Raw genomic sequence first — 21,763 nt, 5'->3', positions numbered from 1 at the left:
GCTCTCCAAGCCGCCTCGGCGAGAGGCCATCAAGATATTGTCAAACTGCTTCAAAGAAGGAGCGCTATTATATTGTCTTTACAGCGCTTCAGCTCTTAATGCCTACACGCAGCTTAGGAACTTTTGAACCTGCCGCATCGTCGTCACTACGATGTCTCCTAGGAAAACACGCAGACCAAAGCTTCCACTGTTTAGGCTAAGGTGCCTTGCTCGTGCAGTCAAAGTGGCTCAGCGGTAGGAGACGTTCACAAAATTAAATTTGGATACCGTTGTAGTTTCTCCGGCTGTAGCGGCTCCCACGAGAAAGTCATCACAGGACCGCCCTATGCCTCCTCCAGAACGGCATCTTTCGGGAAAAATGTAGAAGTAAGCCCCAGGATATATACGAACATTTCATGGGAGTTCTACTTTCATCAAAGTCCAATTGCTCGTTGTCCTGGTGTGGGATGCGCACGGCGGCACTTTGAATGCCACCGAGGCCTGACGCTGAAGAACCCACGCCAGCAATCAGGACAGCAATACATCTGTGAAGCGTACGCGGCGACGAGGGCTGCCCGGAACGCGGGGACACCGTCTCGATTGTCTGGATATCAACGACCGCCGAGAACGAACTGGAGATAGCCAAGGGAAAAGCAAAGGAGGCAATCCAGCGGCACGCTACCTTACTGGCCCAGGAGCCTGGAATGCGATCAACAACGCTCCGTGTCGCGAGCCAAGCGAGCGTCGACCAAGTCCTTGCCAGAGAAAGTGGGTAGGTACTCCAAGAGAGTCGACTCAGCGTTATCAGGCAAACACACCCGACTACTATGCGGCCACCTGTCGCGGAAAGAGGCCTGTGTACTCGCTCAGCTTAGGACTGGCACGGTCGAACTCAACTCATACCTCCATCGCATCCGAGCGGCATGGCCAGACCAGTGTACGTGCGGAAAAAGCGAGAGAGACGGTGGACCACTTTATGTTTCAATGCAGGCAATGGACTGAACACCGGGCAGAGATACTCCAATGCACAGATATCCACAGGGGTAACCTCTCCTTCTTCCTAGGAGGGAAGTCGCCCTCGGATGGCAAGAACTGGTCCCCGGATGTGCAAGCGGTGCGGGCAACTATACGGTTCGCAATGGCTACAGGCCGTCTGGACGCAGACAAACCACAGAACAGGACAATATAAACCCGTCACTACTAACCTACCACTACCCATCTCGTGCTACGCCGAGTAAGCACGCTTCAACCGCCGAGGATAGGACGTTGAACACTTGAAGAATAGACTTCAAGCTGGCTTACTCATGATACTGACTTGCGAGTACCCGCAGAGAGCAGGGCAGAAGGTTGAGGGGCATAAGGCACAGAATGATGTTGCATGGGCTTTAGGAGACCAGGATCCATCTTGGGAAATGTACTCGTAAATATGTGATACGATGCGGGTCCGAAAGTCTGGATCCAAGCTGCCCCGCACCCCAAGCCCCTCCATTTACCTCAGCACTTAACAAAGGATATTGAAGGAACTACTAATCTGACGAGGAATTCGATTGTATTTGCTAGAAGCCAAGGTTCTGAGCTTCAATACCGTGTATACTACCCTCGAGCCTTTTTGACAGCAGCTAGCCTTCTTGGCATACTGTCAATCAGGCCATCAACATAGGCCTGCGGCACAGCACCCCATGCCTTCAAGCACACAGTGAATTTATCGATATCGAGTTGGCTTTGCTTGTGCCCAGAGGTCTAGGAAGGTTTTTTTGCAAATACCCCGTCATCCAGGCCCAGACATGCTCAATTGGGTTAAATCAGGACTGTGAGCAGGCCATTCGATCCAGGAGATAGCCCGAGAGCAGAGCCATTCCTCCGTCGACTTGCAGATATGAATTTTCGCATTGTCTCGCTGGAAATGCCGTGTCACGGCACTGGACCACCGATCCCTATGTCACGTGGCACATTGCACTTAGCTTCAGGTTCACCCATCCATAGCTTCCTTTCCTCTTCATAGAGCAACGCAGTTATCATCCCAGACCTACTATGGTCCTGTGACATGCCGTGTTTCGTCGTAATTCGGAAGAAGGCCCTCCTTGAGAGCATCTTGGTAGGATTTAGCTGTATATCCTTGGTTCTTTGCAGTCTTATCGCGAACCATCACAATGAGGTCGCTCTTCCCTCCCTTCCAGGTCATTCCCCATACCATAATGGTAATATTCGCCTTCACATGGTTCCGGAGCTTGACGAATCGAGGGTCGAACTTCTCAGAAGGGAAACGAAATACCCAGGCAGTCGGATTTGGGGTGCTGTTTTGGCAATACTAGTTCCTACGTGACTCAATGTCGGTGCAGAAAGTTCAAAATAAAGATGCAAATCACATTTAGACAAACGTATATGTACAACGTTGCTCACCGTATGGAGAATATTAGCTCATTCAACGTTAGCGTGTTCAATAAGCTGGCGGCCGAGAAAAAGGGGAAGTGACTTGAGCACCTGAACCCTGCTGCTCCCACGGTCAAATCTTCAGCTCAGTTCAAAACCGTGAGTCTTTGCCCTGCTAACCCAAGCCAGGGACCAAAAAGAGCAAGCAAAAGCCTTCTGTTGAACTGAACTGGCTCCTTGGCACCTGGATTCAGGGGCTGGGCACTGTTGCCCAATGCAGTAAGCGTGGAAGACTCGTCACCCACCCAAAAGCAGGGTCTGGCGAGGGTCCCGAAGACCCTCGGTTCTTCAAGCAACACACACACAAGACACACTGTTCAGACAGCCAATTCAAGTTTCATCTTGTGCCTCAATTGATGCAGTGTCACCTGGTTGGTCTATGCCTCTTCGAACCTGTAACTGTTGCTATCCAACACTCCTGGAACGCCTGATTTTGGGTGATCATCGAAACCGCTCAAGGCAGACACTTACCCATCGCGTTTCGTCCCCAGAATACCGATGGAAGCCAAGCCAGAGCTCGCAGAGCTCTATCGGCGCGCCGTCGCCGACCCCCACTCTATCTCGCGCGCCGAACGCAACGCCATTTGGGGCCACCCACCCCCCGAGGAGGAAAACCGGCTGTGCGTCGCCAAGACGGGCCTAACCCGCGCCGGGCTGGTGGCCAAGGCGGCCGCGCCGCCGGACGAGCTCACGCTGTGCGAAGCCAAGATTATCTGTCATCATCGCGGCGTGAACTTTGATGACAAAGCCGAAGAGGCCGCGCCGATCACTGGCATTGTTGACCGCCTTGATCGGCTCGAGGTGGCGCTGTTGGAGTACATCAGGGTTTGCAAGAAGAAGCCCACGCCGCTGGAGAAGCTCTACAACGAGGCACTGGCGCGATTATGCGCTGTCCGCTCACCTGAGGAAACCACCGCCTTGACGAATGCCCTGAAGCGAGAATCCGAACTTGCAATGGCTGATTCGGAGGCCAACGAGATATAGTGGCGAGAACACGAAAAGGCGAGGATCGTAAAGGTCGGCACGCCCTGGATAAGGAAAATGCTTGAAGCTGGTCTGCTTGAGGAAGGCGCCGAGTACTGGGGCTTCGTTGTCTTCCGCACCGGATGCTACCACGGCGAAGAGAACGAGGCCTTGTGGCAGAGGTTCCGCGATCACTTGCTCAAGGTGGCCGAGACATCGGTGCTACACTGGTATAGCGGGCCCGAGCTGTGGCCTTCGCTCCGCATTGTCTTCGTTGAGGACAAGGAGTTGAAGGGTGCGTCGAATGAGCAGCTGCGCATCTGGTTCCGGAAGATGCGTGACAGAGCCGGAGGCGAGCAGCATCTACCTAAGGGGATCAGGACCAAGTGCTTCCTCGTTGCCGATGAGGCAGTCATTAGGAGCGAGGCAGCCCAGACGCCATATACACCGAGGTGCAAGTACATGGACGTTCCAGAGTTCGGCGTGGAGATCCCTAGACGAGGATCCAGTGGTATATATCCGCGCCGTCGACCCGGATTACGTGTCTCCTGGCAATCCTGCTGCTCCTGCTGAGGGAACCAAAGAGGACACTCCGGACAAGGTCCCTGGAACCCCGACCAGCAGCAACAGTTTGTCGGCTGCTCCGGCATACATGATTGCGATGGCAAAGCAGGTGGAAGAGGAGACGGCCGCTTTCAAAGGCGAGGCGACGGTCGCGCTTCCACGCGTCTTTGACTGGCTGCACCGCGCCTGTTTCCTCGCCGAGCGCGGCATCAAGTATACCCAAAGGGATGGTCGAGACGGGTGGCACACAATCCATGTGCAAACCAAGAAACCGGAAGCATGGGTTCGCAACTGGGTGCCACGGTCGGGCGGGATACATTATGCAATCGATGTCAAGCCTTTCCCCATTCCCCCCTGAGGTCCTCCGTACCCCTGGGACGGACGTCCGCTCCTGTTTGACCTCGACGGCCCCATCTCACCGACCGAGCAGGTCACATTCTATGGCCTGCTGCTTTCTTGCCGGCCCGTCTACAACGAGGCATCGGCATTGCTATTTTCGTCTAACAGATTCGTCATCCACTACAGGAACAAGCGGTCGCTGCAGCCGCTGCGGAATCTCACGCCCCCGTCGCTTGCTTCCCTGACCAGCCTCAAGATAGTGCTCAACCAAACCTCCTGCCACCACCGGAGGGAAGCGGAGGCGTTCGGTAAATGCTGCACCTACGCCGGGTTTAAAGGGACGGCCGCTGAGGGGTACTGTCAGAGAGACCACGAGGATCTGCACGACACTCCACTTCAGAGCTCCGACTTGTCAGCGGGATTGATGTTTGATGAATGGCGTGGAACAGCCGTCTACTTGTCCTCGAACACCAAGCCCCGCGTCCTTCAGCTCTTATTGGTCTGCGATGTTGGCCAGAAAGAAGTCGAGGCAGCAGAACAGGCAGTTGCACCACTCCTTCTCCTCCCAGAGCTCAAGGACTGCCATGTTCGGCTTTGCAGCAACCCGAATACCCAGCTGCGCCAACTCGCGCAGAATGCAGCTCTGCAAGCCAGCCGCAAGCTAGCCCCGGAGCCCGCGTCACAATCGTCGTGCTCTCGCCTTCTTAATCTTCCACGGGAGCTACGCATTCGCATCCTCGAATACACTGACCTTGTAGCTAGGCGGAGGTAAGCCCGTCTCCCTACATCTAACCTCATCACCGGCGCGCCCGGCGATTTACCTTCTCGATCTATGCCGATGACTTGCCATGGTTAAGGTAGGGGTCGGTGTCTTGGTAGGCTGGGCATGACACAGGGGAGATGCTTCAGTATCAAGCCAGGAGTGGGACAATGACATACATTTAGACGGGTAGCATGCTCGCCATGTTCGAGTCGTTTTCAGGTACCTTCCCAACAGAGAAGGTCTTTTCAGCATCAAAAATCGGCCTTCAAGCCCATGGCATAGCCCCTGTGGTTAGCGACCACTCTCTTCCCAAGCTCATCAACAAAGTCACAGCTGAAGTGTGTATGCCCAAACGCCCTCATCACCCCAGATGGATTGCTCCAGCACTCTTGGTCACTGAGGTCCGTCGCGAAGCCCGAAGCAACAGAACTGTCCCTGTGACGTTCGTCCACAGCTCTCGAGTCCAACGTCGGGCTGTGGTGCGTGAAGAGACAATCTGTCTCTGGGATTGAGCTCACATATCCCCTGCACCTGAGCGTTCAACCATTCCACGTCAAATTTATGGGCATCGACGTGGTCCGCAACAGTCCACTTCTGGATTTGGCTGAAGTCAATCAAGCAACTGGCACGGCGGCCGCTGGATCCTGCGTCACTCGCGAGAACGGCGTACAGCTAAGCACGGTGACGCTATCTTTTTAAGGTCGTACTGCGTCTGGTCGAGGAAGACGAAGCGGCCTATGGAGGTTTGGGCCCGGAGCTGGTCCATCCTGAGGGCGAACGCGCAAACTCTTTGTTTGGCGGCGGCCTACTGCCCAGACTGGTTCGTGGTTCCCGAGGAGGAAGAACACGTTCCAGTACAGGCGGATCTGGCCCTCGCGGAAGTCGAAGAGGGCGTCGTCTGCCACGTGCGCAACGTCGCCGAGCAGAGCTAGATCGGGAGCGGTCTGTTTGAACTGGTAGTCACAGGACGGATGGGTCTCGAGAGGCAGATCAGAGACGATCTGGAATGTAGTCGGGGACGTCTCGTCCGCTTCCAAGAGGGGATGAGGTCAGCAGAACAAGGCTGGTCTGGATGACATTTGAGGGTGTCCTACCTATGCAGGCGCGGGAAGGTGCTTCGCTTCAATATGAGTAACGCCCGTCAATCAGGGTTTCTCAATTCAGCGGGAACAAACGCAGCTCAAGACAGCACTGGCATGACCGATATGGAACTTCAAACAAGTGCCTGACAACCTGACTTGTTGCGGATCAACCGGTGGTGGATATGGAGGGTTGTAATAACAGCCATGTTCCTCATAATCCGATCGAGCTGGTTCGGACGCGGTCGGCGCTAAGGTCTTACTCCTAAGTCACGGCATGGGGATGCAGGGAGTGAATCCCAGGGCGTAGCTAACGTATGTATCCAACTCGGTGCGAATGTTCTCAACAGTCCGTCTGCGACCAGCAGCAGTACTACGGAATACTGTGATAGCAAGGCGTGAAAAACACTGAACTTGACGTCGGTTTCATAGGGCTGCAGGCCTCGGCTGGCAGTGTTGTTGTGGCGAGTCTTCGACATGTCGAAATATAGCCGTGTAGCGTGCAGGCCGGGCTGAGAGGGAAACCTCAGTCAGGTTGAGGTGAAGTTGGTGTTGGAGGGGTGATGTGGTTTCGGTTGCGTTTTGCGTCCATTTTGGGACTCGATATTTGTGTGGTTAATTTCTAGGCATGTGAGATGACGTCTCCGGCAAAATGCAAAGGGGTCTGAGCGCCCTCACGCAGCTTCAGGCCCTGCGAGCCAATGAAACGGACGGATTCCCTGACTCGGTTGCTAGCGCGCGTTGGACCCGGGGTTCGTCCCGAGTTTTCCATCTCGGGTCCTAACGCCGATCGGCCGACTCCGATTTCGATACCTGTGATTAAAGAATACCAAAGGTGATGAATTTTGTGATTACGATGGTCTACGTACTTTGTGTTCTTACAATACGGTCAAGGAGTGTTGCGGCATGATGGTTCCTGGAGTGTGAAATCGAGTCACATTCGAGTTTCACCCCGAACGTCTCGGTGACCGACCGTGCGACAAGGGACCATTTGTTGGTGGGTCGAGGAAAAGAGGGGTTTCGCACCGACAACAACGCTGAGGGAATGGTGAGAATAGGGAGCAAGGCAACGGGCTTTTTCTTGTCGCATCTTTTCAATCGACCAACTCGGCATCCTTGTCGCACACCCTCTCGATCCTTTCTTCCCTCTGTGTTCCCTCAGGTGTCGCTCACCGGTGGCAAGGCTGGAAATTAGTTGTGGGGCGTCGCTAAACGCTGAGGCCTGGAACTCTCTCAGCCCCTTTCGGTCTCGGGCAGCCCCGGTCGAGAATCTCTCTTCTTTTCAGTTCATCGGGCAACACATTGAGGTCTACGGGTGGAACTGACCTCCATGCACTCTCCGGCTCCCCACCTGGCTTGACAGTCGTGGACCGTGGAATCGGCACCTGGAGACAGCACAGACCCGTCCCAACCTAAGGACCCGATCGCGGATCGATGCACGCCCCGAGTTTGAGTGGTCGCACACACCAGCGGGGTTTGTCGGAAGTCGACTGCATTCGGCAACCGCTCCGCGGCCTTCAAACACGAGTCCAGCCCCTAACAGCGTTCCCGGAGCGTCAGCCGGACATGGGGTAACATGTGTTAGCTGGTGCCCTTTCACCCAAAGCAGGGACTTTCACCACTTATCGCAACGTCTTCCCGGTGCCGATCTCTGTTCCTGTGCTGCTGACTGGTCCGGGTGAAGTGATCGCTCGCCTTGGCAGGCCATCCCCGTCCAGCGCCGGCCCCTCCTCCTTGTTTCCCCAGATTTCCGCTCTCAGCAAGAGTCAGAACTCTGCACAACCTGGTCTGCCATGTGGTTGCGTTCGCCTGCTCACCATGTCTGCGGCATACCATTTCTGTTAATTGCCTTGCCGCCCGTTGTCGCCTTCCCGCTCCCCGTTCCCCGGTTTCCCCTCCCATCGGTAACCTTGGCCACGCAGGGTTCCGCCAAACATGACCGGACATCCACCATGATACTCAAACCCGGTGTCGTGAGAGCATTGCCCAGCGATGAAGGAGATGCGACAATCTTCCCGCAGACCAACATCGCCATCTGGGTCCTGACGGCCGCCTCGGGCGCCTTCCTCGCCCTCCGCCTCGGCTGCCGCCAGCGCTTCTCCAAGCTGTGGTGGGACGACGGTTTGCTGTCCTTGTCATGGGTACGCAGACTCTTTACCACGTGCAAAGAACGGCAGACTCTAACACGTTGACTATCACAACAGCTGATCCTGTTGGTTGCGGCCGCTCTCCTGAGCCGCACCATCTCGGCCGGGTACGCCACCGAGGATGCAAAGCGCACCTTCTTCCTCTACCAGAACACGTCAAACTGCATGACGACCCTCGCGACCGCCTGGTCCAAAGTCGCCTTCGCCATCACCCTGTCCCGCATCGTACGAAACCAGTACCTGCGCTACTTCCTCTGGTTCGTCATGGTGACGGCCAATCTGATCCTCGTCATCGCCATGGTGGCCATCTGGATCCCGGCTTGCACCGACCCGAGAAGGGTCCTCCGGCCGGAGCATACCCGATGCCTCGACCTCAAAGTCCTCCAGTACCTCGGCGGCACAACCATTGGTACGATTCTCACTCCACCCTCTGACCAGCTTGGCTCGGTTGTCTTAGAGGGGCTCGCGAGCTGACACTCTACAGTGTACGGCGGCGTCATTGACGTCTTGCTTGCCCTCTTCCCGTGGTTCATCATTCGAAAACTGCTGTTGGACACGCGCGAGAAGTTGGGTCTCACGCTCGCCATGAGCCTCGGTGCCATCACAGGCACCGTCGTCATTTTTCGCGCCTTTTTCACGCTCAGGGATATCGACAACAACTACCGTACGTCTCGTTCTGCATCCCCTGTCCAGACGCCTTCCACAAACTAATAAGTGACCTCCCATCTAGACAATGTCGTTTTCATGTCCATCTTCAACTTTTTAGAGCCGGGTATCACCATCATCGCCCAGGCCATCCCAATGTTCCGCGTCCTCCTGGTCAATGTCAGGAAGAACTCCAATGCTGTCCGCATCAGCTCGCCATCAGGCGTCCACCCGTCGGGCTCGGTGCAACATCGGACATGGAACAGCAAAGCCCGGGATCGTCATCGCGAGCCGGACGAGGAGCTGTTCCAGGTCCGTGTCGGCCCAGGCGGCAGGATCATTCAATTGGCAGGCCCTGACGATTCCGGGAGTGATAAGCTCGATGATACAAAGTAGCAAAATACCAACAGAATTGTTCAAGTCTTCCGAGTTATGGGTCTTGATGCGGGATGGCCCTCCGATGACAACCCTGTCCACCCTCCCTGTCAGACGGCCGAACACAACTCCGACGCTGAGGCTGAGTGTCCTACGCAATCGCGGCAATAACGTCAGGTCCCTTTTTGGAGGATTGCCAAGCACCCCCGATCCCCTCTTTGTCCTGATGGAGAGTTGGCGCTCGACGCCGCCCCTGAGCGTATTGATCGGAAGTGCCGGCACATGGAGACGGTGACGAAGCCAGTGCCTGGGTGGGTCTCACGGGCCTGGGGCGAACTGGATTGGTTTATCATCATTGGAACGCTCGGTTGCGAGGTCGGATTCAATACGACCAGTCCGTCAGCAGGCTGACCTCAACACCATGAGGGCAGGGGTTGCAGATGTTACGCAACTCCCTAAGGGATGGAATGAGCATGATGACCATGAAAGGGTCAGTATAAATGAAGGCCGTCGGGCCTCCGGAATCTGGTTCCAAGATCATCCAGCAGTCCTTGGCATCGATTTGCCATAATCACATCAGCTATCTGTATTCTGAATTGTTGCGCCATGAGGAGTGTTTCCCTTGTAACCGTCGCACTTGCGATGCCCCTGGCGGCGGCCTCTACCTGTCACCCTCCGAAGTGGACGGTGGGCCAGACAGTCCTAACCACCAGCGGTCCGGTCGAGGGGCACGCCGCAGCTGTAGCTTCAGAGGTTTCAGAGTACCTCGGAATTCCCTATGCCCAACCGCCCGTAGGCAGTCTCCGGTTCCAGCCGCCGGTCCGCTACAACGGGACCCAGAGGGTCGACGGCAAGAACTTCGTAAGTCTTTAGCAGTCTCCTTATGTTCCCGTACCCTAGGCTGAGAAGATGCAATCAGGGATTTTCGTGCATACCCTCCAACCTCACCGCCTTTGACGCGGAGTACCCCCAGGAACTAATCGAGCAGTTTGGCATCACCGACGTCGGGCTCGAGCTGATCAAATCCATCAACAACCCGGGTATTCCGGTGAGCGAGGATTGCCTGACGCTGAATATCTGGACCAAGCCCCAGACGGGCGAGAAGCGCAAAGCAGTCATGGTGTGGGTGCACGGGGGGACTTTCATCTCAGGTGAGCTCTTGCGGGATACCGACCTTCATCAGCCAGCTCTAACAAGGCCCGCAGGAAGCTCCGCCGTGCCGGACTACAATGGCCAGTTCTTTGCCGAGCAAGAAGACGTTGTCTTGGTCACCATCAAGTGAGCACCTACCTGGTCCTCCACACTGTCGACTTGGTCTCTGCTGACATCTCAGTTACCGCGTGAGCTTCTTTGGCTTCCCCGGCAACCCCCACGGGCCGCAGAACCTCGGTCTGCTCGACCAGCGCCTTGCAGTCGAATGGGTCCGCGACAACATTGCCGCGTTTGGCGGCGATCCCTCGCGCATCACTCTGTTTGGCGAGTCGGCTGGCGGTGCCTCAGTTGACCGTAAGTCCAGCACCACCAATCCTCCAAGACCAAGAAACCGCAAACAACGGGAACTAACCCCGCCAGACTACACCCACGCCTTCGCCTCCAACCCCATCATCGCCGCCGCCATCTCCATGTCCGGCACCGTCACGGGCATCCGGCCTCGTCCGGCCGCCGACGCCGCCTACATCTGGTACAACACCACGACGGCCCTCAACTGCGGCGACGCCAGCACCACCCCTCCCTCCCAAATCCTCTCCTGCATGCAATCCGCCACCCCGCACCAAATCGTCGCCACCCTCCGCAACGTAATCAACTCCCCAATCCCAATGCCCTACTCCCCGACCGTCGATGAGACGCTCGTCTTCTCCTCCCCGCAAACCCACCCCGTCGCAATGATCCCCCTACTCATCGGCAACAACGACAACGAAGCAGGTCTCTTCCGCGTCTTTCTCCCGCCGCTCTTCCCAGACAATGTCACAAGGGAAGAAGAGTTCTGGCACGGGGACAACCAGTCCAAATTCAGCTGCCCCGCGGGCGCCAGGGCGGCGCGCAGTGCGAGGGAGGGGAACCCGACGTGGCGGTATCGCTGGCACGGGGTGTTTGCGAACACGGAACTGGCGACCAGGCCGCCGAGTGGTGCGTATCATTATAGTGAGGTTGGGGTGTTATTTGGGACGTTGAAGGGGAATACTAGAGAGGAAGAGACAGTTGGGAGGTGGATGAGGGGTGCTTGGGGCGCTTTTGCGAGGGATCCGGTAAAGGGATTGGAGAGGTATGGACGAGGAAAGGGGAAGGGGTGGCCTAGGTATGACGAGGAAGGGAAGACGTTGGCGAGGATTGGGTTGGAGGGACGGGAGGTGAGCTTTGTGAGGGGGGACTTTTATGATGCAGGGTGCTGATTATATGGGATATTTAAAACTGGGGCTGTATTCGATGGAAATATGAATGAAGCATGTTGAAAGTGCCTGAGAGTGATGAGGGAGATAGGAGAAAAAGGTTGAAGACATAGTCGAAGGGAGGTGTTAAAGAGGGAGGTAATGGGCCCGCGAGAAGTGTTGAGAGGCAGTAAGCCACCTGGTGATGGATAGCCTTTCCATGTCTGGTGTCTCAGTGTCAACAAACCTCTACTGTGTAATTCTAGTACATTCGTCTCGAATTTCAACTGAAAACCAACCAACCAGATGAGGGCATTGCAAGACATCCGCCACCAGCAACAAGCCCAACAATTGAATTTGGCTGAGAACTGTCTCCTTCTCCAACCGTCCGAACTCTTTGTCTTCTCTTCGCGTCAGCACGTGCAACCGTGTCCCGATTTATAAGCAGGGCATCCGCGACGCGTCTTGGCGGACGGTGGCTGACCCAACCGTGGCAGCGTGCTGTCTTGGCCGCAGATTTCTAAGCGCCAAGCTTGGCACGATTCCCCTGAACTCCATATGAGCTTTCCGAAAATGGTAAACAAAGAACATGTCGTGCATAGAGGCTCACAAGTACGGACATGTAAACGCATTCATCGCATCGGCATGAGTCAATGCCGGTCTTTTATCCTTGTAAATGATTATGAATCGAGATATGCGAAACGGGATGGAAGAGTATGGACTGTAGCATTTTTGAAATTCTACTGCTGAGATGGGGCGTTTCGATGGGCATGAGCCATCAAAGGCTTGCGTTTCTTTGCGACAAATGAAGTATAAAGCATTCAACATCAACCTTCGACATCACAACTTTACCAGCAGCGGCCAGCTTCAGCAGACAAACACAGCTCGAACATCCAGTCAACAAACAAGCACTCAACACAACACACCCTCTTCACTCTCACCAACTACAACAATGGCCACCGTCACAGCTATCGGCATCGGCAACATGGGCTCCGCCCTAGCCCGCACCCTCCTCAAGGGCCCGTCGGCCCCTCAGCTCACCATCTGGAACCGTACGGCCGACCGCCCCCTCGTCAAGTCCCTTGTCAGCGAGGGCGCGCACTTCGAGCCGTCCATCACGTCGGCCATCGCCCGCAGCGACATCCTCCTCATCTGCCTCTTCGACTATCCAACCATCTACTCAGCCTTCTCCCCGTTGGCAGACGCTTCCTCCTCCCAGCCCCTGACCGGCAAGACCGTCATCAATGTGACCAACGGCACGCCGCGCCAGGCGCGCGCCATGGAATCCCACCTCAAGTCCCTCGGCGCATCCGCCTACTTCGACGGCGGCATCATGGTTACCCCGCAGCTCGTCGGCACGCCCGCGGCGTTCGTCGTGCTCAGCGGCGAGACGGAGCAGGCCTACACGGCACTCGCGGCGGCCCTGCTCAAGCCCATCGGCATGGTGCAGTACGTCGCCGAGGACCCAGGCGCGGCGTCGCTCTACGACGTCGCTGCGCTCGCGGGCATGTACGGCATGTTTATTGGATCGATGACGGGTATGGCGCTGCTCAAGAAGCAGAAGCTGCGCAAAAAGGCTGGTCAGGAGGATAAGGAGGCGGGCAAGGTGCTGGTGAAGCCCGCGACGGACGGGGTCATGGTGCCCCTGCTGAATGCGCTGGTTCCGTACGTGTCGCTGATTGCGGACAACATTGACAAGGAGGCGTGGATGGATGATATGGGGAATCCGTTGGCGATGCAGATGGCGGGTGTCAGGAATATTGTGCAGGCCTGCGAGGAGGAGGGCGTGGATGGGAATGGACTGAAGTACTTGCTGGAGTTGATGGAGCGCGCGGTGAAGGATGGGTTCGGAGGTGGTGGTGTGCCGGCTGTTGGCAAGTATCTGTTGGAGTGAAGGTAAAATCCTGACAAGGCGGGAAGTGAGACGGATGGTTGGGATTTGTAGTTGGGGCTCGCTTTCTGACTCTGAGACTGGAGGGGCCCAATGTCCCATCGGGAAGTCGTGTACGGTACTTCGTCGTTCTCATCGTAGCAGCTCATCAAAAGATTCGCTCGAGTCTCGAGTTCCAAGTCCTTTGGCAACCGCAGCAACTCCTTAAGGGATTCTTGTTCAGAGCCATAACAGAAGTTGGAAACAAACGGGCAATGTACACGTACAAACGGCAATCACATTCCCAGACTCTTTGCTCCCAAAGGAGGATTTTGACTGGAAGATGAATAGGGGCTTGGGCCAAGCCACAGGAGGGTTTCAAGTGCATTTTGTGGCTCGCCAACCCCAGGTGAATCCATGGCTCCCAATAACGACGTAGTTGGCCATCCACGCACTTCCTTTTCCAATGAAACGCCTGCTCATATTGCTGCGTACGTGCTCACCTTCTGACTGGCGCGCTTAGTGCCTGGTCCAGCGAGGTCGTAGTACGTCGCTCACCTCGCTGTGTGGTGCATTGATTGCTACATGTCCACGGTAATCAGCAGCCCGATGCCGTGCCGTGTCACATTCGTCCGGGCGAGCCGACGGTTGATGCCGCGGGGACAAGGGGTCGGAAGGGTTGAGCAGAACATCTTAATTGAATGGCAGATTCCTTCTCAGTTGAAGACATGAAGAGAAAGCCAAGGGCGGGCCCGACATGAGTTTCATGTAAAGAAGACGGCAGGCATGAGGGTCGGAAGTCTGAGGTCTTCGAGAGGAAGGCACGCCTGGGAAGTGATGACGGATATGTGATGCGAAATTGACGCTTGATGCTGATCAAGTATGTACGGTAACTAATCAAACTATATACGATAATTGATGGCTTCGTCCAGAGCCAGCTCCGAGATGCCTCTTCCTCCGAGTCACTCCGGTATCAACTCCTTAACTCCCAACCGCCTAATCCTGCATCCCTTAGGTGCAGCTGGTGCTGAGGTTGCTGACCTTGCAGTAGGTGCCGTCAGGTCCGCTGCCGATCTTGGTGGGCTCCTTGCCGCTGTTGTTGCCCGTGTAGCGGTCGCAGGTCTTGCCGTCGTCCTGGCAACTGTTGGTGATGGTGCACGTGTCGCCGTAGTTGGTGTTGATGCCGCACAGCACGCCGCCGTCGACGGCGACAATGTTGTCCATGACGACGTGGCGGGCCCCGCCGTTGTTGGAGCAGTTGCCGCAGCTGCGCGCCACCTTGCCGTAGTCCTTAACGTAGAAGTTCTTGATGTTGACCGTCCCGAACCCGTTGAACTGGAGCACCTTGTCCGAAGCGTGGAAGGCGCCGCCGCCAATCACGTACGACGTGCCGCTCGACTGCTTGAAGGTCCTGCGGAGGCGTCAGTAAGAGAGTTTCGGGTGATGCTCAAGGAAGAAGGCCTACATGGCATCCTCGCAGACATCCTCCCACCAGACGTTGATCAGGGTGCAAGTGCCCTTGCAGTGGACACCCTCAGCCTGGTTGGGGCCAATGATGACCTGGCATGCCGTTAGTCAATCTTCATCAAAACCATAGCTGGCGTTTCAAGACGTACGTTGGACAGAGTCGCGCCGTTCTCGAGGATGAACATGGCATCAGCCTCGCCCGTCTCGGACTGGCCCTGGCAAGTGGCGGCTGCTCCCTGTTAGCGGGCCGTCTTTTCCCCCGGAGAACGAAGGGAGCTGGAACATACGGGAACGGTCAAACTTCTTCATGCCGCCGTCGTAGCTCTGGCCGGCGGGGACAACGATGGCAGCCGACGTGGAAGTGGCGCCTGCGCTCTGGGGCAGCGTCGTCGTCACGCCAGAGGGCACCACCACCGTGGCCTTGGTCGTGGTGACGAGGGTGGTGGGCTTGGAAGTGGCAGCAGTTGTCGTTGGCTTGGCAGTCGTAGTCACCTTGGCAGTCGAGGTTGGGGGCGCGGCGCCGCCTGTGTAGTAGCACGAGCACTCCTTGGAGAGCAGGCTCGGCTTGTTGCCGCAGTTGGTGGCCCACGCGGGAAGACCGGTCGTGGCTGTCACCTTGCTCTGGGTGAAGGTGGCGCAGAAGGGCGAGGCCGTGGCCGCGTTGGCGCTGATGTAGCTGGCGCAGGCATTGCTCTCGGGGTTGAGGCACCCGAGGGCGACCGGCAGGAGGCCGAGAAGGGCGTAGTGGTACATGCTGTCTGATGTTCAAGTGCTGGCAGGCTCTGGGGTTCGAGGCTCGACTTGATGCTAACCTTGGAAGTCCGGGTCCGTCGAGTTGTCGAGCTTGAATGCTTCCTTATTATATCTGCCATCTTCCAAGCCTTGATGTCTTGGTATCAGAATCCACCACGGCGGTTTACCTTGATAGACGTCGGCTAGGCTCGCCGACGTCAACGCTGATCCCGTTTCTCCACCACTCATGTCCGATGTTTCATGCTCTCTTGGCGCGGAGGCCACCGCTTGCCGCTAGCTCCGGGATTTGAAGATAGGAGTCGCGTACCCAACCCGGTTACCAGGTTGCCTTTGCAGCCCCTGAATGCTTGAGACGCGTGGCCACAGCGCGGGGTAAAGGCCTTGCTTGAGCCTCCCTCTTGGCTTCTGTCTGCCGTTCTCGCTTATGGTTTGTGGAATCATGCTGGAGGGTGACAACGACGACGGCAAAACACCAAACCACGGACTGTCTCCTTCCTCGGTCGCCTTCCGGTTACTTCGAAGAGCCGAGAGCCTCATCAGGCGAGTGGAGATCGCGGACGTGCAGCTGCACCCCAGCCCACCGTTGCAACACCATGACAAAAGTGGAATGTGGGCCGACCAAGTGGGACGGAGAATCAGACGAGCCCCATAAGCCCACCAATCAGGATGACCAATATCTCGCAAGCCACGCTGCAACCCGAATAAGGAATGGGCCTGAGACTGAAACAGAGCAAACAGCGCCCGCCAAGTTGTCCCTTTAATTTGACAGCATTCGTTCTTGGCATTGATATCTGATCCCTCTGCCTGGTGTAGAATCCACGACGCCTGGGAGCAGTTGACTGATGGAGGCTCGAGAAATGTACTGTAAGAGTTGGGTTGTTTCTATGGGCTTCGTCTGAACGCTGTCTGTCCGTGACAAGCGATTGCAGTCTCACCAGGTATCTGGGATCTCAAGTACACAGGGACTGTCTCCTGGTCCTGAGACTCAGCTGAGAGCTCATCGACTGGAGCTGCCTGGTGACTCCGGTCACCAACAGAGCCGACTGCCGAAGCCCAATGATGCCGTAAAGCCCGTCCAATCCTGTTGACCCCTTTCTTTACCCCTACTGCTACCCATCTAGCATCGTAGCCGTGCTAACAGATAGGAGAACGACGAACGTCAAGAGCCAGAACCGCCCGCATGAAACGATTTAGCAAACTTGGCAAGCCAACGTCTATGAGCCGATGCTCCTCAATCCACCGTCTCCATCACCTTGCGATAATATCAAACGATAGTTCCCAATTTTCCCCACGGGATCCTGAGAGTCCGGATTCTTCCAAAGAGCCTTCGCCTTGAAACCCGCGTATAAGACGACGAAAGATTTCAGTGATCCCAACGCCGACACGCCGTAGCAACATTCCAACCATGCCGCGATGATCCCAGTCTCCTCATCACAAAAACTGAACACAATTAGGGCTTGCCCTAGGTGGTTTATGGTCAGGTCCACGAGATTGGAGACGTTATAATGGTCAGCCAAGACGTACAGCCTTGCGTGCTGGAGCACGACCTTGACGTTGCAACTCAATGTATCTCCGGAATGATAGACCCCGCGCTTTTGGAGGCGGTTAGCTAGACGGATGAACTTTGTCCAAAATCCATCCTTGGAAGAACGCGCTGAGTCTGAGTCTGAGTCCCACTCGAGTACCGCCCTCGATCTTGGTGGCGTGGAATACAGAATCCAACGCTTCATTTTCCCTTGGCTCACAATCCAGAGCAGAATCATCCTCGTGGGCGGGTTCGGCTGTGGCGTCATAGCGACCAGTATACATGTACTCGGTGAAGAGAGCAAAGGTTGCCCCATCCCGTGTTCCAACACGGCATGTCCATCTTGAGCCTCCCTATACTCGCCGTTGACAAGGGCTTCCAAGGCGGGGAATTGACGGACCAGAAGTGATGAGTGAATCGTAAACTCGCGCCTTTTTATTAAAGGGTATAAGTTATAAGGTAAGAGAGATTATTATATACGTTAAGGTATTTTTCAGTAGCTAGCTTAACCATAGTAAGTAGGATTCAAGGCATTAATAGTTCGGTATTCAATAATATTACTAGGGAACGACGGTAAACCGGAACGGCTTAGACGGTCCGATGCTGATTAAGACGACAGCGATCAGCCCGACTCTCGTTGCGCACTCGGTTTATCCAAGCGTTGAATAACTTACTCTTCCCATGCCAACGTCTTGCTCATTTGATGCGAAACGCAGTCGAGGCTGCCCTGTCGCGCTGAGGAATTGAGAACGCCAGTTGTTGTGTCGATAATCGGGGAAGAAATTGAATCAGCGCGGCACAGTCAATGCCGGTGTTGAATGTCAGATTTGTTGCGCGGTTGTCAACTGGGAGCACAATTGGAGACTGGCAGGTGGAATCCGTGCAGGATCATTTCCAGTTCGACAGGACAAAATTTTGAAGACCTGGCGGTGATCTTGCCAGTGGATCGCTTTTACGGTTTGCAGAGGAAAGAGCGATCGGTCCCAGGACAGATGGAACAGTGTCGGTTGCCAGCGTGCAAGCTTCGAATTCCTTTGCTCCAAAGGATTTGGAATACAAGGCCAGCTCACAGCTTTGAGCAGTTGCAGATCATAAACAACCCAAACGGTGATATCCGTTACTGAGCGGAAACTGCGGTAGCCCCATCCCAGCCGGCTGAACGCGTGTTCAATTATTATCAACTTCAGGCGCCCTGTCACAGTCATCCACGGCATGAACCTGCAACCAACTCTAGAGTCTTCGACACCCCACCTGCCAAAAATAACGGTCATGGCAGCTACTGCTACCCGGCTTCCTTGAATTGACAGTACGGGGCGCCTGCAGCGTATTGGTGCTGGAGGTATGGCGGGTGGTCAGGGAGGGGGGAGATGAAATTGCAGCTGGACACTGAGCAATTGGAACAACGATGCATATGTACGGAGTATTCTGGCTCGACATGGAAGCAGAGAACCAAGGAAAGGGGTAGTGGGGGTCGTCAAGACGAGCTGGGCCGACAGGCTGGGCGGGATTCCGGCCACTGAGCCAACGAGGAGCATGTACAATGTAACTTACCTTAGGTCACTGGCATGCCACCATTGGGCTGTATCATAGAAGGACACTCCGTGAGCAGGAATACACCTAAAACTGAGCCGTCAATTCAGTTCCAACAACCGACGAAGTTTACTATTACATCGGTCCTGCGCTTCCAGTCTTTCTACCAGTGATCCAAAGACAGGCAAGGAAATTCGCTGTAGTCCTGCAACAAGTCCTTGAACTCTTCCTTCCCCCATAGCAATTCGACATTGTAAGCCGCAAGTAAGACCACAAGCGATCTCAACTTCTCGGGTACAGGAGAAGCGTAGCAGTAGCGCACGGGGTCCGCAAAAAGATCCAACAAACGGATAGAAGGCCGGGAAATGCACCAGCTCGTGCCCTAAATAGTGAAGCGCAAGCTGGGCTAAGTCGGGAATGTCATAGCAGTCGGCGAATACAAAAAGACGTGCACGGCGGAGAAGACCGATGTTGCTTTGGTGCAGGGGATTGTCGGTTCCCGTGCTTCGCATGCGATGGGATTCTGGTGCCGTGAAGAGTGCCTTCAGCCTGAAGTTTCCCAACAACGGTGTATTCATTCGCGGCGGTGCCCCCTCGGGCTCTTCTTGGTCGGTGTTGTCCTCGAACTTGTCCTCCACCGCAGAATGCTCGTAGTTCCCAGTGTACGCAAACTGAACGAAGCAGACGAAGGTTTCCTCGTTAACTTTCGGCAATGTAGCGTAGCCGTCAGTTGCCTCCCTGAATTTGTCGTTGTTGATGAGCTTGTCGAGCGCAGCCGATTGATCCTCGACAAGGGCAGAGTGGACGGTAGACTCGCGTTCTTTTGGGCCGACGAGGAAGCGAAATGGTTTCGACTATGCGACCCTGGATTGTAAATCAGACTACAAACTCATACGCCAGGAAAACAAAGAGAATGATAAAGAGATAGAGGAAGAGGAAGAAGAGGACGACGAAGAAGAAGAAGAAGAGGAGGAGGAGGGGGAGAGTAAAAATGTTCCTCTTCTTGGAAAACCACTGGGCATAAATTTCCACCTGAGAACATCCATTGTGAGGCTGAAGATACGATTCAAGCTCACTGTGGTTATTCTGCGCTTGTTCTGAGCTGCTTCGTGGGAGGTGGCGGAGATCGACTGACGGGAGCGGGTTTGTTGTTGATCGTTTTTGTTGCCATTAACGTCCGGGCAGGGAAGGCCAGCGGGCAGCAGCCATTCAATCTAGTGTCTTATGAAGAGATGGACGACAAAGGAATACGGAGTCTAAATTGAGAGAGCCTTTGGCAAATCGATTGCTTTAAAAACACGATTGGCAATCTTCTGACAGCTCGGGCACCTGCTAGAGAGCCTACAGTAATGCATGGTGCTCACAAGGATTAGTGAGCTTGCAGATCTTTAAGGTGAACTGTTTGTTGTCCATACTGTGCAATTTCTGATTGCATAAAAAGGGGAACCTTAGGCAGAAACCTCAATCAACCCTCAGGAACCTGCTCCTTATACAGGATACACCATGATCTTAATTTTGCACAGCAGAGTGGATACCATGATACCTCATTAGTTCGAATCCAATGTTGTGTACGCACAAGTCCAGAGACAACAAAGCCATGTAAGCGTCAAACCAGAACGCAACCTGCTGATTATTACTGAGAGATATGCCACTGTTGTATATGTTTCGTTGGGGGCCGCCCGCGCAGGCGGCCGGGCATCGCAAAAATTGGAAGACAGGTCCTTTGCGACTTGGTCTTTCTTTTCCAAGGGGTTGCAGCTCCGCGCAGCTACTGCGCGGCCTGTTGGCGACCGAAGACGTCGATTTCGAGGATCAGAAGTGAGGTTTCCGAGCGCCCGGAAATCCCTCACCACCCCGCCTGACAACTGCGACTTACCGACACCAACGACAAGAACAAGCTGCAACAAAGTTTGCAAGATTAGGGGGATACTGGGTACGAAAACCACCCGACTCTTTCGACGTTCTGAAGAAGAGACAGGGCACCCCCGGCCCTGCCCAGTTCTGGGAGAGCGAAAGTCAAGAGTCTTGGCGGCAAAACCGACCGGTGAGACGACGCTACGAGGACTGGAGCGAAAGCCTTTGTACGACTCCGATTGCAAGAGTTGTTAATCGACCGAGGAGAAGGAAGGTGACGGGTTCGTTAAGGGGAGGCACACGGGCGGCCGGCCTTCCTGCGAGGCGCTTCGCCCTCTTGACAAACAGCACACTACAAAAGGAGGAACTCCAATAGTGGATCAGGGCAGGTTAGTGGCAGTGCGATGGAGGGAGCTGCGCCGGTGTGGCAGCTTTTTCGACGGCCTGCTGCAAGACACGGTCGGCACTGCGGCTTCGGCCTCGTGGGGAGACCCTCGCGGTGCAACGGGAAGCTGGAAGTCGGGGTTGCGCCCGGCGGAAGGTGGGCCGTGGCGGCTATGCTGGACCGAGGGGAGGGCAGTAGAGTTGCGGTCCCGGCTCGCACCCGGGCCACAGGAGCGAAACAGTTGTTGCCTCGGCGGGGGACCTGTTAGACTGTACGCGTGGCTAGGCCACGTCCCTTGTTTCCGGGCGCAGGTTACAGTATGGGATGAAGCCGCGGATGGATTGCACCGGGTATGGGTGCCTCGGCTGTGGAACAAATGTGGGGTGTCGCCGCCGCAAGGAAGCTGTAGCTCCGAGGAGCAGTGTAGCTGGCCGGAGAGGACGGACGCGCGTGTCGGTTCTCCAAGAGAGAGGGGGCTTTGCAGATGCCAAGTACCCGGCTCGCACCCGGGCCCCAGCCCTGCGCAGGCTGCTGTGGTGTCGCCTACGAAGCTCTGTAAGGTTTTGCCTCTTGCGGAGGGCTTAAGGTGCAAACCTTAGGGTCCCGTGGCCGAAGAGGTCCGGTAGGGAGGTCTGGCCTTGCCTCTCTGACTAGGTTGCCCTACGAGGCAGGTCTGTGCAGCTAGTTAGCTAGTTCGTAGGGAGAACAATCTAGGGACTCTAAGGCCAG

At 55.5% G+C, this 21,763-nt stretch overlaps 9 protein-coding genes across 9 annotated transcripts; 5 read left to right on the top strand and 4 right to left on the bottom strand.

Annotated features, from left to right (window-relative positions):
• Nucleotides 1-2,868: 2,868 nt before the first annotated feature.
• Nucleotides 2,869-4,335, top strand: N657DRAFT_650082 (uncharacterized protein; the record flags this gene model as incomplete). Its single annotated transcript, XM_062793864.1, has 5 exons — nt 2,869-3,300; nt 3,394-3,913; nt 3,947-4,099; nt 4,139-4,219; nt 4,274-4,335. Coding segments are annotated over 5 exons (1,248 nt in total), but the record flags the coding sequence as incomplete, so codon positions are not given.
• Nucleotides 4,336-4,496: 161 nt separating this feature from the next.
• N657DRAFT_255677 (uncharacterized protein) lies at nt 4,497-5,138 on the top strand. Its single transcript, XM_062786460.1, has one exon. It carries the CDS (start codon nt 4,700-4,702, stop codon nt 5,045-5,047), a length of 348 nt encoding a protein of 115 aa, XP_062643365.1. The 5' UTR covers nt 4,497-4,699; the 3' UTR covers nt 5,048-5,138.
• A 151-nt stretch (nt 5,139-5,289) lies between these two features.
• Nucleotides 5,290-6,596, bottom strand: N657DRAFT_658976 (uncharacterized protein; the record flags this gene model as incomplete). Its single annotated transcript, XM_062794942.1, has 5 exons — nt 5,290-5,538; nt 5,570-5,632; nt 5,662-5,729; nt 5,766-6,060; nt 6,525-6,596. The coding sequence occupies 5 exons, from the start codon at nt 6,594-6,596 to the stop codon at nt 5,290-5,292; spliced, it is 747 nt and encodes a 248-aa protein (XP_062643364.1).
• A 1,473-nt stretch (nt 6,597-8,069) lies between these two features.
• Nucleotides 8,070-9,305, top strand: N657DRAFT_684384 (uncharacterized protein; the record flags this gene model as incomplete). The annotated part of the gene is made up of 4 exons (XM_062796674.1): nt 8,070-8,258; nt 8,322-8,673; nt 8,749-8,928; nt 8,995-9,305. 4 exons carry the CDS (start codon nt 8,070-8,072, stop codon nt 9,303-9,305), a joined length of 1,032 nt encoding a protein of 343 aa, XP_062643363.1.
• A 585-nt stretch (nt 9,306-9,890) lies between these two features.
• Nucleotides 9,891-11,674, top strand: N657DRAFT_581404 (alpha/beta-hydrolase; the record flags this gene model as incomplete). The annotated part of the gene is made up of 5 exons (XM_062789526.1): nt 9,891-10,145; nt 10,204-10,435; nt 10,490-10,562; nt 10,618-10,790; nt 10,857-11,674. The coding sequence occupies 5 exons, from the start codon at nt 9,891-9,893 to the stop codon at nt 11,672-11,674; spliced, it is 1,551 nt and encodes a 516-aa protein (XP_062643362.1).
• Nucleotides 11,675-12,275: 601 nt separating this feature from the next.
• N657DRAFT_650078 (uncharacterized protein) lies at nt 12,276-13,739 on the top strand. The gene has a single exon (XM_062793863.1). It carries the CDS (start codon nt 12,603-12,605, stop codon nt 13,542-13,544), a length of 942 nt encoding a protein of 313 aa, XP_062643361.1. The 5' UTR covers nt 12,276-12,602; the 3' UTR covers nt 13,545-13,739.
• A 792-nt stretch (nt 13,740-14,531) lies between these two features.
• Nucleotides 14,532-15,740, bottom strand: N657DRAFT_581452 (polysaccharide lyase family 3 protein; the record flags this gene model as incomplete). Its single annotated transcript, XM_062789530.1, has 4 exons — nt 14,532-14,931; nt 14,986-15,080; nt 15,137-15,216; nt 15,275-15,740. The coding sequence occupies 4 exons, from the start codon at nt 15,738-15,740 to the stop codon at nt 14,532-14,534; spliced, it is 1,041 nt and encodes a 346-aa protein (XP_062643360.1).
• A 1,214-nt stretch (nt 15,741-16,954) lies between these two features.
• N657DRAFT_581455 (uncharacterized protein) lies at nt 16,955-19,649 on the bottom strand (the record flags this gene model as incomplete). Its single annotated transcript, XM_062789531.1, has 2 exons — nt 16,955-17,464; nt 19,434-19,649. Coding segments are annotated over 2 exons (726 nt in total), but the record flags the coding sequence as incomplete, so codon positions are not given.
• Nucleotides 19,650-21,029: 1,380 nt separating this feature from the next.
• On the bottom strand, nt 21,030-21,326 carry N657DRAFT_650075 (uncharacterized protein; the record flags this gene model as incomplete). Its single annotated transcript, XM_062793862.1, has 1 exon — nt 21,030-21,326. A coding segment is annotated over one exon (297 nt), but the record flags the coding sequence as incomplete, so codon positions are not given.
• Nucleotides 21,327-21,763: the final 437 nt, after the last annotated feature.

Source organism: Parathielavia appendiculata (assembly GCF_033297405.1).
Source record: "Parathielavia appendiculata strain CBS 731.68 unplaced genomic scaffold N657scaffold_25, whole genome shotgun sequence".
In the NCBI taxonomy this organism is placed as follows: Eukaryota; Fungi; Ascomycota; class Sordariomycetes; order Sordariales; family Chaetomiaceae; genus Parathielavia; species Parathielavia appendiculata.
The sequence above is the reverse complement of the archived record's forward strand: the minus strand, read 5'-3'. Positions and strand labels throughout refer to the sequence as shown.

Excerpts from the sequence above, each read along its gene's own strand:
- N657DRAFT_255677 (XM_062786460.1), top strand. The coding sequence starts at position 4,700 with ATGTTTGATGAATGGCGTGGAACAGCCGTCTACTTGTCCTCGAACACC.
- N657DRAFT_650078 (XM_062793863.1), top strand. The coding sequence starts at position 12,603 with ATGGCCACCGTCACAGCTATCGGCATCGGCAACATGGGCTCCGCCCTA.